The 13002-nt window shown below is 39.4% G+C and overlaps 1 protein-coding gene across 2 annotated transcripts in view; it reads left to right on the top strand.

Moving 5' to 3' along the window:
* LOC140741811 (ERC protein 2) overlaps positions 1 to 13002 on the top strand; it is a 767514-nt gene that overhangs the window by 188341 nt on the left and 566171 nt on the right. For both annotated transcript variants that reach the window (XM_073072223.1, XM_073072222.1), the window contains one exon: positions 10564 to 10731. In XM_073072223.1, the coding sequence (XP_072928324.1) occupies positions 10564 to 10731 (168 nt within the window). The remainder of the gene's footprint in view (positions 1 to 10563; positions 10732 to 13002) is intronic.

The raw sequence follows: 13002 nt of genomic DNA, 5'->3' as shown, positions 1-13002 counted from the left end.
TACACGCATTTGAAGAACAGGAGAATGACTAGAGTGAAAATGGGACTGACCAGAGATAAAAGAGGAAACATGCCAGGAGTCTGAGGAGGTAAGGGAGGTCCTTAGTGAATACATTGATTTAGAATCACCAGTGAGAGAGGCCTTGAAAAAATGTGAGGTCAATGCAGAAGAATCTAAGGTGCTTAAACATGTCAAGGTTAAGAAAGAGGATGTGCTGGAAATTTTGATAAACATTTGGATAGATAAGTCCCCAGGAATGGATGGGATATACCGCAGGTTACTACAGGAAGCAAGTGAAGAGATTCTTGCACTTTTGGCGATTGTCTTTGTGCCCTCACTGGCCACAGGAGTAATACGAGTAGATTGGAGTGTGAAAAATGTTATTCCTTTGTTCAAGAAAGGAAAAAGGGATAATCCTTGGAATTATTAACCAGTGAGTTTCACATGAATGGTGGGCAAACTATTGGAAATGATTCTTAGAGACAGGATTTATGAACATTTGGAGAAACATAGTCTGGTTAGGGATAGGGATTATGGCTTTGTGAGGGACAGGTCATGCTTCATTAACCTGATAGACTTGTTTGAGGAAGTGGTGAAAGAGTTTGATGCAAGCAGAGGGGTGAATGTTTGGATTTATAGCTTTTAATAAGGTGTTTGACAAGGTTCTTCATGGTGGGTTCATCCAGATGTCAGGAAGCATGGGATTCAGGGAAAATTGGCTGTGAGAATTTGGAATTGGCTTCCCACAGAAGACAGAGAGTGTTTGTAGATGGAGCTATTCTGCCTGGATGTCCATGAGCAGCAGTGTTCCACAGAGATCTATTCTGGGAGCCCTGCTCTTTGTGACTTTTATAAATGACCTGGATGAGGAAGGGGAAGGGTGGGTTTCTGTGTTTCTAGGTGGAATGAAGGATGGTGGTCTTCTGGATAGTGTAGAGGATTGTCGTAGGTTACAAAAGGATATTGACAGGGTGCAGATGTGGGCTTAGAAGAAGACTAATGAGTTCAGTCCAGAGAAGTGTGAAGTGACATATTTTGGAAAGATGAACTTGAAGGCAGAGTACAATGTTAATGGCAGGAATATTAGCAATGTGGTGGAAAAGAGATCTTTTGGACCATGTCCATAGATCCCTCCACGTTGCCTTACAAGTTCATTGGGTGGTTAAGAAGACATATGGTGTGTTGACCTTCATTAGTCGGGAGATTAAGTAAAGGAGCCACTTGGTAAAGTTTTGATTGTATAAAACTCTTGTCAAATCATGCATTATGACTAATGTGGAATCTTGTGTTCACTTTTGGTCACCGCATTATAAGAAGATTGTGGAAGCTATGCAAAGGAGACTTACCAGGATACTCCTTCAATTCGAGGGCATATCTTATGAGGAAAGGCTGATCTAGCTAGTTATAACCATATAACAATTACAACACGGAAACAAGCCATCTCGGCCCTTCTAGTCTGTGCTGAACGCTTACTCTCACCTAGTCCCACTGACCCGCACTCAGCTCATAACCCTCCATTCCTTTCCTATCCATAAACCTATCCAATTTTACTTTAAATGACAATACCGAACCTGCCTCTACCACTTCTACTAGAAGCTCGTTCCACACAGCTACCACTCCGAGTAAAGAAATTCCCCCTCGTGTTACCCTTAAACTTTTGCCCCCAACTCTGAACTCATGTCCTCTTGTTTGAATCTCCCCTACTCTCAATGGAAAAAGCCTATCAACGTCAACTCTATCTGTCCCCCTCATAATTTTAAATACCTCTATCAAGTCCCCCCTCAACCTTCTACGCTCCAAAGAATAAAGACCTCACTTGTTCAACCTTTCTCTGTAACTTGGGTGCTGAAACCCAGGTAACATTCTAGTAAATCTTCTCTGTACTCTCTCTATTTTGTTGACATCTTTCCTATAATTCGGTGACCAGAACTGTACGCAATACTCCAAATTCGGCCTTACCAATGCCTTGTACAATTTTAACATTGCATCCCAACTCCTATACTCAATGCTCTGATTTATATAGGCCAACATACCAAAAGCTTTCTTCACCACCCTGTCCACAAGAGATTCCACCTTCGGCGAACTATGCACCATTATTCCTATATCACTCTGTTCTACTGCATTCTTCAGTGCCCTACCATTTACCATGTATGTCCTGTTTGGATTATTCCTACCAAAATGTAGCACCTCACATGTATCAGCATTAAACTCCATCTACCATCATTCAGCCCACTCTTCTAACTGGCCTAAATCTCTCTGCAAACTTTGAAAATCTACTTCATTATCCACACCACCTACCTTAGTATCATCTGCATACTTACTAATCCAATTTACCACCCCATCATCCAGATCATTAATGTATATGACAAACAACATTGGACCCAGTTCAGATCCCTGAGGCACACCACTAGTCACCGGCCTCCAACCTGACAAACAGTTATCCACCACTACTCTCTGGCATCTCCCATCCAGCCACTGTTGAATCCATTTTAATACTTCAATATTAATACCTAACGATTGAACCTTCCTAACTAACCTTCCATGCGGAACATTGTCAAAGGCCTTACTGAAGTCCATATAGACAACATCCACTGCTTTACCCTCGTCAACTTTCCTCATAACCTCTTCAAAAAATTCAATAAGATTTGTCAAACATGGCCTTCCACGCACAAATCCATGTTGACTGTTCCTAATCAGACCCTGTCTATACAGATAATGAGAAGACTTCCCATTAATTTACCCACCACTGACGTCAAACTGACAGGCCTATAATTGCTACGTTTACTCTTAGAACCCTTTTTAAACAATGGAACCACATGAGCAATATGCCAATTCTCTGGCACCATCCCCATTTCTAATGACATTTGAAATATTTCTGTCAGAGCCCCTGCTATTTCTACACGAACCTCCCTCAAGGTCCTAGGGAATATCCTGTCAGGACCCGGAGATTTATCCACTTTTATATTCCTTAAAAGCTCCAGTACTTCCTCCTCTTTAAACGTCATAGTTTCCATAACTTCCCTACTTGTTTCCCTTACCTTACACAATTCAATATCCTTCTCCTTAGTGAATACTGAAGAAAAGAAATTATTCAAAATCTCCCCCATCTCTTTCGGGTTCACACATAGCTGTCCACTCTGATTCTCTAAGGGACCAATTTTATCCCTCACTATCCTTTTGCTATTAATATAACTGTAGAACCCTTCGGATTTATTTTCACCTTACTTGCCAAAGGAACCTCATATCTTCTTTTAGCTTTTCTAATTTCTTTCTTAAGATTCTTCTTACATTCTTTATATTCCTCGAACACCTCATTTACTCCATGCTGCCTATATTTATTGTAGATATCTCTGTTTTTCCTAACCAAGTTTCCAATATCCCTTGAAAACCATGGCTCTCTCACACTTTTAACCTTTCCTTTCAACCTAACAGGAACATAAAGATTCTGTACCCTCAGAATTTCACCTTCAAATGACCTCCATTTCTCTATTACATCCTTCCCATAAAACAAATTGTCCCAATCCACTCCTTCTAAATCCTTTCGCATCTCCTCAAAGTTAGCCTTTCTCCAATCAAAAATCTCAACCCTGGGTCCAGTCCTATCCTTCTCCATAATTATATTGAAACTAATGGCATTGTGATCACTGGACCCGAAGTGCTCCCCAACACTTACCTCCGTCACCTGACCTATTTCATTCCCTAACAGAAGATCCAACACTGCCCCTTCTCTAGTCGGTACTCTATGTATTGCTGCAAAAAACTATCCTGCACACATTTTACAAACTCCAAACCATCCATCCCTTTTACAGTATGGGCTTCCCAGTCTATGTGTGGAAAATTAAAATCTCCCACAATCACAACCCTGTGTTTACTACAAATATCTGCTATCTCTTTGCAAATTTGCTCCTCCAATTCTCGCTCCCCATTACGTGGTCTATAATACAGTCCTATAAGTGTTACTACACCTTTCCCATTCCTCATTTCCATCCAAATAGTCTCCCTAGACGAGTCCTCTAATCTATCCTGCCAGAGCACTGCTGTAATATTTTCTCTGACAAGCAATGCAACACCTCCCCCTCTTGTCCCTCCGATTCTATCACACCTGAAGCAACGAAATCCAGGAATATTTAGTTGCCAATCACATCCCGCCTGCAACCATGTTTCACTGATAGCTACAACATCATATTTCCAGGTATCAATCCATGCTCTAAGCTCATCCACCTTTCTTACAATGCTCCTAGCATTAAAATAAATGCATTTAAGAAATTCTCCACCTGTTCCTCTCTGTTTATCTCTAACAGTACAAAGAACTTTACTGTCTTCTTTTTCTTCTTTCTCCCATACATCTGTTCCTTCACTCTGGTTCACCTCCCCCCTCGTATCTAGTTTAAATCCACTGGAGCCTCTCTAGCAAACCTACCTGCAAGAATATTTGTCCCCCTCCAGTTCAGATATAAACCGTCCCGCTTGAACAGGTCCCACCTTCCCTGGAAAACTGCCCAATTATCTATAGATCTGAAGCCCTCCCTCCTGCACCATGTCTTCAGCCACATGTTAATCTGCACTATCTTACTACTTCTAAACCCACCTGCATGTAGCACTGGTAGCAATCCTGAGATTGCTATCTTGGAGGTCCTGTCCTTTACCTTGGCACCTAGCTCCCTAAACTTACCTTTTAGGACCTCTTCACTCTTCCTACCCACGTCATTGGTCCCTACATGGACCACGATATCCAGCTGCTCACCCTCCCTCTTGAGAATACTGAGAACTCGATCTGATCTATCGCGGACCCTGGCACCAGGGAGGCAACAGACCATCTGGGATTCTCGATCTCTTGCACAGAACCTCTTATCTGTCCCCCTAAATATCAAATCCCCTAACACCACTGCTCTCATCTCTTCCCTCCTTCCCTTCTGAGCTGAGGGTCCAGTCTTGGTGCCAGAGACGCAACCACTGCAACTTGTCCCTGGTAGGTCGTCCCCACCAACAGTATCCAAAACGGTATACTTGTTGTTGATGGGAACGGCCACAGGGGTGCTCTGCTCTTCCTGTCTATTCCCCTTCCCTCTCCTGACAGTCACCCAACTACTTGTCTCCTGACTCCTAGGGGTGACTATCTCCCTGAAACTCCTGTTTATTTCTGCCTCTGCCTCCTGAATGATCTGAAGTTCATCCAGCTCCAGCTCCAGTTCCCTAACACGGTTTGTCAGGAGCTGCAGCTGGATGCACCTTTTGCAGGTGTAGTCATCAGGGACGGCTGTGCTCGCCCTGACTTCCCACATACTGCAAACGGAGCACTCAACTGCCCTAACTGCTGCCTCCATTACCTACTCCTAAGCTAATTAAATTAATCAAAGGAGCTTACCCGGCCTTACCTCACCTGGAGTGAAGCTCGTACTCAGCTTCTGCTCGCTATTTAAATTCTCCCGCTGCCGCACGGGCCGACTTTCAAGCGCTTGCGCAATTGTGCCTGTTCTCGCCGAAGCCTGATTGAGCCAAAGCCGACCCACTCTGCCTCAGTCCACTCCGATGATAGCCGCTGTATATGGCGGTCTTTCTTTTTAAACCTTTGGTGCGCTACGTCACGCACCTGCACAGTCTAGCCTCTTTGTCGCGATCAGTTTAAAAAAAAAACAGCTTCTCTCTGAGCTTCTTTTACCTCTTCCCTCTCTGCCTCTTGCTGCCATTTAAATAACCGTTGAAAACTTCCTCTCCTTTTTAAAACTTTGGCGCCTCTCCTTTTTAAACCTTTATCAGTCCTTCTCTTTGGACTGATATTGCAGTTTGGTCTGAGGCCAGATTTCATTGAGGCTGGTTCCGTTATAGACCTATTAATTGATATCACAATTTGCATGCTGTCAGGGAGTAAGTTTAAGATGGAGACAAATTTCTATTGACATTTCAATTTGAAAAGAGGTTATTTCACAGTACTTCCTGCTGGAGCCCACGGTCTGGACTATGATTAGGTGTGTGAGTGGAACTGGGGAATGTGGCCCTTTTTATCTGCGGACTGGAATTTGACTGGGAGCATGTGCAAGAAGGGGGTGAGTATATGGAAGTCAGGAAAGATGCAGTAGCCAAGGGCTTCTAGATGAATGAATTATGACAGGACGAAGCTCCGTGAATGTCCTTTTCTCAGGAATGACAGAATTCAGTTATGAATGAAAAGAATGGCATGAGTGATTTTTTATTTAGCCAATGTTTTCAGCTGGATAATTCTTCTTGGCTTTTTGAGGAATTGATCATTGCTTGAGGTTTCAATCTGTTCACTTTGAGCTTGTGAACAAAGAAACAAGAAGTAGCTGTTTAGCCCCTCAGAATTTGAACTGGGGCAAATTGCATTCACATGGTTTTGCACAAATCTATTAATACAGAATGAAAATGATCTCTGGTTAACAGTCAATGATAGCCCCAGAATAAATTTTATTCCTAAGGAGTTGCAAACAACTGTTCTTGTAAATAAAACATTAATATGTTAAATCACTCTGGTAATAAGGAATGGTCGAGGGCAATATGTAAAATAAAAACCATAGTTTTCAACAACTTTGTAGCTTATTGCTGAGAATATGTGCTACAGTAATATGAACATCTCCATCCAAGTTATTACAATACTCATGTCTGCCAGATGGCATGAAAAGCTTTGCTGAGCTATTTGCTATCCACAAAATAAGGACAGATCCAATTTCGTCTTCATCACAGTCAAACTACCCACTGATGCTCAGTTTGGGTTCTGCCCGGTCGGTTGGCCCCAGACCTCAACTATAGACTGTCCAAAGTGGATTAAGGCTGAACTCCAAATCTCAGTCCTTGCCATCAAGACAGGATTTTCGATTGTTTGGCATCCAGTAGACTGAGTGGGTGAGGAAGCTCTCTACTGCTGAAGTCATATCTAGGGCAAAGAAAGATGATTTTGTTTATTGGAAGCCATGTTTCTTAGCCTGGGACATCAGTGAGGTAGTTCTTCAAGATTGTGTAATCAGCCAGGCTGTCTTCAATGATTATCATGAGATCAGAGATGAAGAAGTTAAATGATGCACTGAACTGTGTAATTTCTCAAATAATGGAACAATCTGTACCTGTATGTAACATTACCTGGACAACATTCAGCCTCAAGCATATAAGTACCAGGTAGCACAAGCACTACTTCAAGTTACAGGTAATTGCCAAGCAACCCTGCCATTAACATCAGGGGAGACATGATTGGTCAGAAAATGTCTGTGAGTTCAAAGTTATGTAAGTAGCTGGATATTCTATGACAAGTGATTTTACCACTTGACTCCTCTAAAACCTTTCTAACAACTCCAAGAAAAGTAGAGTGTAATGGGATGCACATTCAGCATTTGTCATGAAAGTCAAAGCTGTCACCTTTGTCGGTACCCAGTCCACTCTCTGAAGAATTTGTACCACTGCTGAACAACATGGCTGTAGTAGGTATTGTTTCCAACATGTATGTCCGGAATAACAATAAAAACGTCAAGGCTGAAATTATGTTTATATCAAATAGAAAATAATGTTGAAAACAGTTTTCTGCAAAATTCTAAATAATGTTATAGTTATATGCAGGTCTAATTTTTATAATCACTTATGTATTAAAAATCTTGAATCTTTGTAGTTCCTCTCTACTGCTCATTATTCATATCAAGCTTCCATTCTGCATTTATATTTACAGATATGTAATCACAGGCATCTAATGACAGACACTAGTGTAAATGTTTTATTTTGCATGGTTTGGCAGTGTGAGTTTGCATAATTCTTAGCGTTTTCGCCTTAGCTACATTTATTTTTCTTAGCAGCTGATCTCTTGCGATCAAAATAAAAACTTCACAATATATAAAAATGTATCAAAATGATTTTCATCTTTTTTTAATAATGACAATGTAGTTTTTATTTGAATAACCCAACATCTTGCAAGTAGCTTCTTTTGAACTAAAACTTTTATACCAAACTAGATTATGGTTTTCCAGGATGTAGCATAAATGTTCAATCAATTATATTAAATATTTTTTGTATGGTTCATCTTCCAGAAGTACAAGAAGTTAATTTACTTAATAATGCATTCTTTGTACAATAAAATAGGAAACTGTGTACACAAGGAGAAAAATAAAATTCTGATTATCTACCTTTTATAATAGAGCAGAGCCACACGTGACCGTTTAAATATTTGAAGTACACTCTGGTTATACTATAAAGGGTCACACATTTGGAGATGAGGCAAAAGGCATTTAATGTCTTTCTTGGTGTTTGAAAGAGGAGCATTGCCTATACTATCATGTCATCTTAATTTAAAAATTAAAAATATTTAAAATACTCAATAGGGCAGGCAGTGTCTATAATGAGAAATAGAGTAAATATTTAGGTTTGATGACCTTTCATTAAAATTTGCCGTTCAAGTTTGCTTTTGCATGGTTCACTTGGCATTCTGCCTTCAGTTTTTGGCAGTATCCTTTAAAGTATGATTGGAATTTTCTATTCATTCATTCACAAACCTATTATTTTTTTTCTGGCTTTTAATTTTGATAGACAGGAAAATTAAAGCTGTTGATGGAGAAAATCACAATCCATTTACTTTATTACTTTTTGTTATTTTTCTTTAGATGTTTTTACATGTCAGTGTCATTATTATAGTGTGGTTTCTGCTTCACAGCAGCACTGTACACCTAAGCATTTAGTGCAAGTTCAAAGTTGTGCCCAGATGTGATACTAGAGAACAAAGGCCTGGAATCTGGAGGAGATAGCTGCGTTTTGAACTTGCAAGAGTTATATATCATTAAATATTTAAAGGAAATGAGTAGATCATGGAAATGTTGGAAATAGTCGGCAGGTCACGAGGAATCTGTGGAAGTAGAAACAGCTGATATTTCAGTTGGAGATTCTTAATGTTCTTTATCATTTCCACTCATCCACATGAACTAAATAATGTATTTTCATCCAGTGGTATTCTGAGATTGAGATTGTTCTTCTTATAGAGTTCTCCGGGGATTACGAACACAACTCCTTTCATTCTGTGGAAGCAATCAAGTGTTGTCCTTCAATAGAGCAGTTTACATACTCAAAAAAATGTTTCAAAAGAGAAAGTGAAAGATAAGCTAATTTATCTTAGATAGTAGAAATTTAACAGTAAACCTAGCCTATAAAGAGGCTTAGGCAGTATCTGCAGGGAGAAAGAGTTAAAAATTTCAAGTTGATGCCTTTTCATCGGAACAAGAAGTTAAGTGCCCTTAAGCATTAATTCTGCTCCTTTGCCACAGATGCTGCCTAACCTCCTGAGTAATTCCAGCATTTTTTAAAATTTCCAATCCCCAGTAGTTTTTGTTTCTTTTACAATAAATATAGGTTACCTCCACAAAAGGACAGTTTTGGACCCCAGGTATAATAGAGCCAGTAGATTTGTGGTATATTAGACCAGACTGGAAACCTACGTGCGTGATTTGAAAGACTCACGCAACTCAGTTGATAAACATCAGGTTGTTCTGAAATAATTTTTAAGATGTGTTTATATTGTTTTAAACCTTAGGACATTCCACAATTATGAATCCTTTTGTTTGAAGAGGTTATTGGGGTGTTTCAGTTCCTATTGTCAATAAAAAGGACTACCAAAACTGATGAAAACCTGAAAGATAAATGTGACTCTGTAGTAAATAGTGGGAAATGTAAACAGAAATATTAATTACAAGATTCTGATATAAGGCCTTTCTAAGATTTAAAACAGAATAAAGTTTAAAGACAGTAGATATAAATATAGGCAGAATTTTCTGTATTGTCCAGAAGCAGAGATATTAATTGGAATAGGATGAATATATTCCTAGCCCATCATTCTAAGCACTGATTGAATTGACATAACGATTTTAGATGTAACTGAATTATGAATGCAACGTTATTATTCAGCTTCATGGATTTTTTGTGTTTACTTATTTTCCCTCAGGCCCTGAAATAAATAGATCGTTTTACCTTCATCCTTCTGTTAGAAGCTTTGGTTGTGTACAATCTGGATGATCAAGAGAAATTCATGAACATTGAGAATTTGGAAATGCCAAATTCCTGATTTTGGTCAAAGATTGCAATGGAAGTGTTTCCTTTGCTGCATTTTTCCTGAACCTGCTAGATCGATTGGTTTAAATTGAGCAGATTTGCCATGGTTCATTAGGACTTTGTGATCACTTTTCAAACTGCTTAAAACACAAATGTTCATATAATGATACTTGTAGCACAGGGAAGACCACTAAACAAATACTGATATCAGTCGTGACCATGTGCCCGATGTAGCATCTTCAAAATTAATATATTGAGTACTTTATTTTCATACTGTTTCCAGAACTTCGGGGCATGAAGTTCTACTGGTAATCATTTTTCCTGTGTTTTAAGTAAAGGTGATTACTATTTATGTGATGAAGTTGCTGTTTGTATCAATTTGTCTATTTATCCCACTTTTGTACATGTGGAACAGTAATTTTTAAGACCAAGTTAACACCTTTCAGATACTATTCCTCCACTGATAAGATACCATTGTATCTCGGTTTGGCTCAAGCGTCAAATCTAAATACAGCTTTTTTTTTTAAATTACAGATTGATCAGTTAAAACAGGATTTGTCAAAGAAGGAATCTGAACTTCTAGCCTTACAAACCAAGCTGGAGACGCTGAATAATCAAAATTCTGATTGTAAGCAACATATTGAGGTTCTCAAAGAATCACTCACTGCCAAGGAACAGAGGGCTGCCATACTTCAAACTGAGGTAAACTTAACATTGATTGTAGAATGTAGTGTAGCTTGGTTAAAACAGTAAGTCAATAATCTTTTTTAGCAGTTGATTTACATGGACTTTAGTGCGGCATTTGACAAGGTCCCATATGGGACATCAAGAAAGTTCAATTGCTTGGCATTCAGCATGCGTTAGTAAATTGGATTAGACATTGGCTTTGTGGGAGAAGCCTGAGTGTGGTAGTAGAGGGTTGACTCTCTGACTGGAGGCCTGTGGCTGGTGGTGTGCTGCAGGGATTGGTGCTGGGTCCTTAGTAGTTTGTCATCTGTATCAATGATATGGATGATATTGTGGTAATTAATTGAAAGTGGCATCACGGGTAGATAAGGTTGTAAAAACTTCTGGCACTTTACTCTTCATGAATCAATGTATTGAGTACAGGAGATGCGATGTTATTCTGAAGTTCTGTATGACATTGGTGAGGCCTAATTTGGAGTATTGGGTGCAGTTTTGGCCGCCGGCCTACAGGGAAGACGGTAAATAAGGTTGAAAGAGTACAGAGAAAATTTACAAGGATGTTGCCAGGACTGGAGGACCTGAGTTACAAGGAAAGATTGAATAGGTTAGAACTGTATTCTTTAGAACTTAGAGGATTGAGGAATGATTTGATAGAGGTATACAAAATTATGAGGGGTATAGATAGGGTAAATGTAAGCAGGCTTTTTCCACTGAGATTGGGGGACTACGACCAGAGGTTATGGGTTAAGGGTGAAAGGTGAAAAGTTTAAGGGGAACATGAGGGGAAACATCTTCACTCAAATGCTCATGAGAGTGTGTAATGAGCTACCAGCAAAAGTGGTTAAGAGAAGTTTGGATAGTGTGGTATGGTCCCGGTACAGGTTGTTGGGAGTAGACAGTTTGACTGGTTTTGGCACGGATTAGTGGGCCAAAGGCCCTGTTTCTGTGCTGTACTTCTCTATGACTCATGATAATTCACAGGGCAATTGAGGTAAAACTTGTTGAAAGAAATGTAGATTAAGAGATTTTTAATGGGGAAATAGGAATTGAACATGGAAGCATTTTACTTTTATTACAAAAGATACAAGTTTATGTCTGGCCGGATAGTATCTTGTAATGGGAAAAGAGCAAAGAGATGACGGAGCATCAACCTTATTAAGGAGGTAACAGAACCAGAAATCAGGAAGTTTGAAAGACTAAAGGGGGTGATATGAGCTTCAGAGTAACATGGTGATGTGGCTAATAAAGGTGATGTCTCACATGTCCAGTGACCTAGATTCAATCCTCACCTCTTGTGCACCTAGATTTTGCACGTTTTTATGTGTCTATGTGGAATTGCTCCAAATGTTCCAACTTCCTCTCGCATCCCAAGATATATGAGTATTGTTCAGTTAATTGTAAATTGCTTCTAGTGTGTAAATGACGAGGTAGAAGATGGGATTATGGAGTGAATGGTAATGTGTTTGGTTTAGATTAGTGTAACAATAATGGTGCTTGTTAATTGGCAGACACCCAGTAGGTTGAAGGGCTTGTTGCTGTATCTCTCGATTTTTTACTTCTAATAAAACTAGTGGATTCTGGTTAATTAGGACACATCGGGCCAGTACATTTTGATGTAACTAAGCAGCTGCTTAATTGAGCAGCCCAGTTTGCTGAAATTTCATGGAATTAGTTAAAAAGGTATATTAAAAAATTACAAATTAAGTAACAAATTATACATTTAAGTGAAATAGGGAACAAATTAGAACACTACCAATACTACTACAGCACAATAAAACTGTATTAATTTCTAGTATTTATCAATGGAGGAATTAATCTGCATCACATTCTTTTGAGTGTAAATGAACAAAATCAATGCAGACAGTGGACTACCTTCAAGCAATGCTGTCGACAGTTTCATCCTCCAAATCTTTATTTTCACTGTAACATTCAAGATCATTGTTGATACCTTCAAATTCTTTGTAGTTTCTAACTTGAAGGATATAAGCATATAACCATATAACAATTACAGCACGGAAACAGGCCATCTCGGCCCTTTTAGTCCGTGCCGAATGCTTACTCTCACCTAGTCCCACTGATCCTCAGTCAGCCCATAGTGAAATTGTTTCATTTTCATCCTGGCTGTTTCTGGCCTCGCCATGCCTGAATGCTTAAACCACGATGAGCAAAACATTGTCTTACTGTTTATTTCCTGCCGACTATCAGTGACAAAAATCGTTGCTTTTTGAACACAAACGCATGCCACTGATGATATTTTAAAAACTGTTTTCCTTGAATCACTGTGTA

Source organism: Hemitrygon akajei, chromosome 19 (assembly GCF_048418815.1).
Source record: "Hemitrygon akajei chromosome 19, sHemAka1.3, whole genome shotgun sequence".
In the NCBI taxonomy this organism is placed as follows: domain Eukaryota; kingdom Metazoa; phylum Chordata; class Chondrichthyes; order Myliobatiformes; family Dasyatidae; genus Hemitrygon; species Hemitrygon akajei.
The sequence above is the reverse complement of the archived record's forward strand: the minus strand, read 5'-3'. Positions and strand labels throughout refer to the sequence as shown.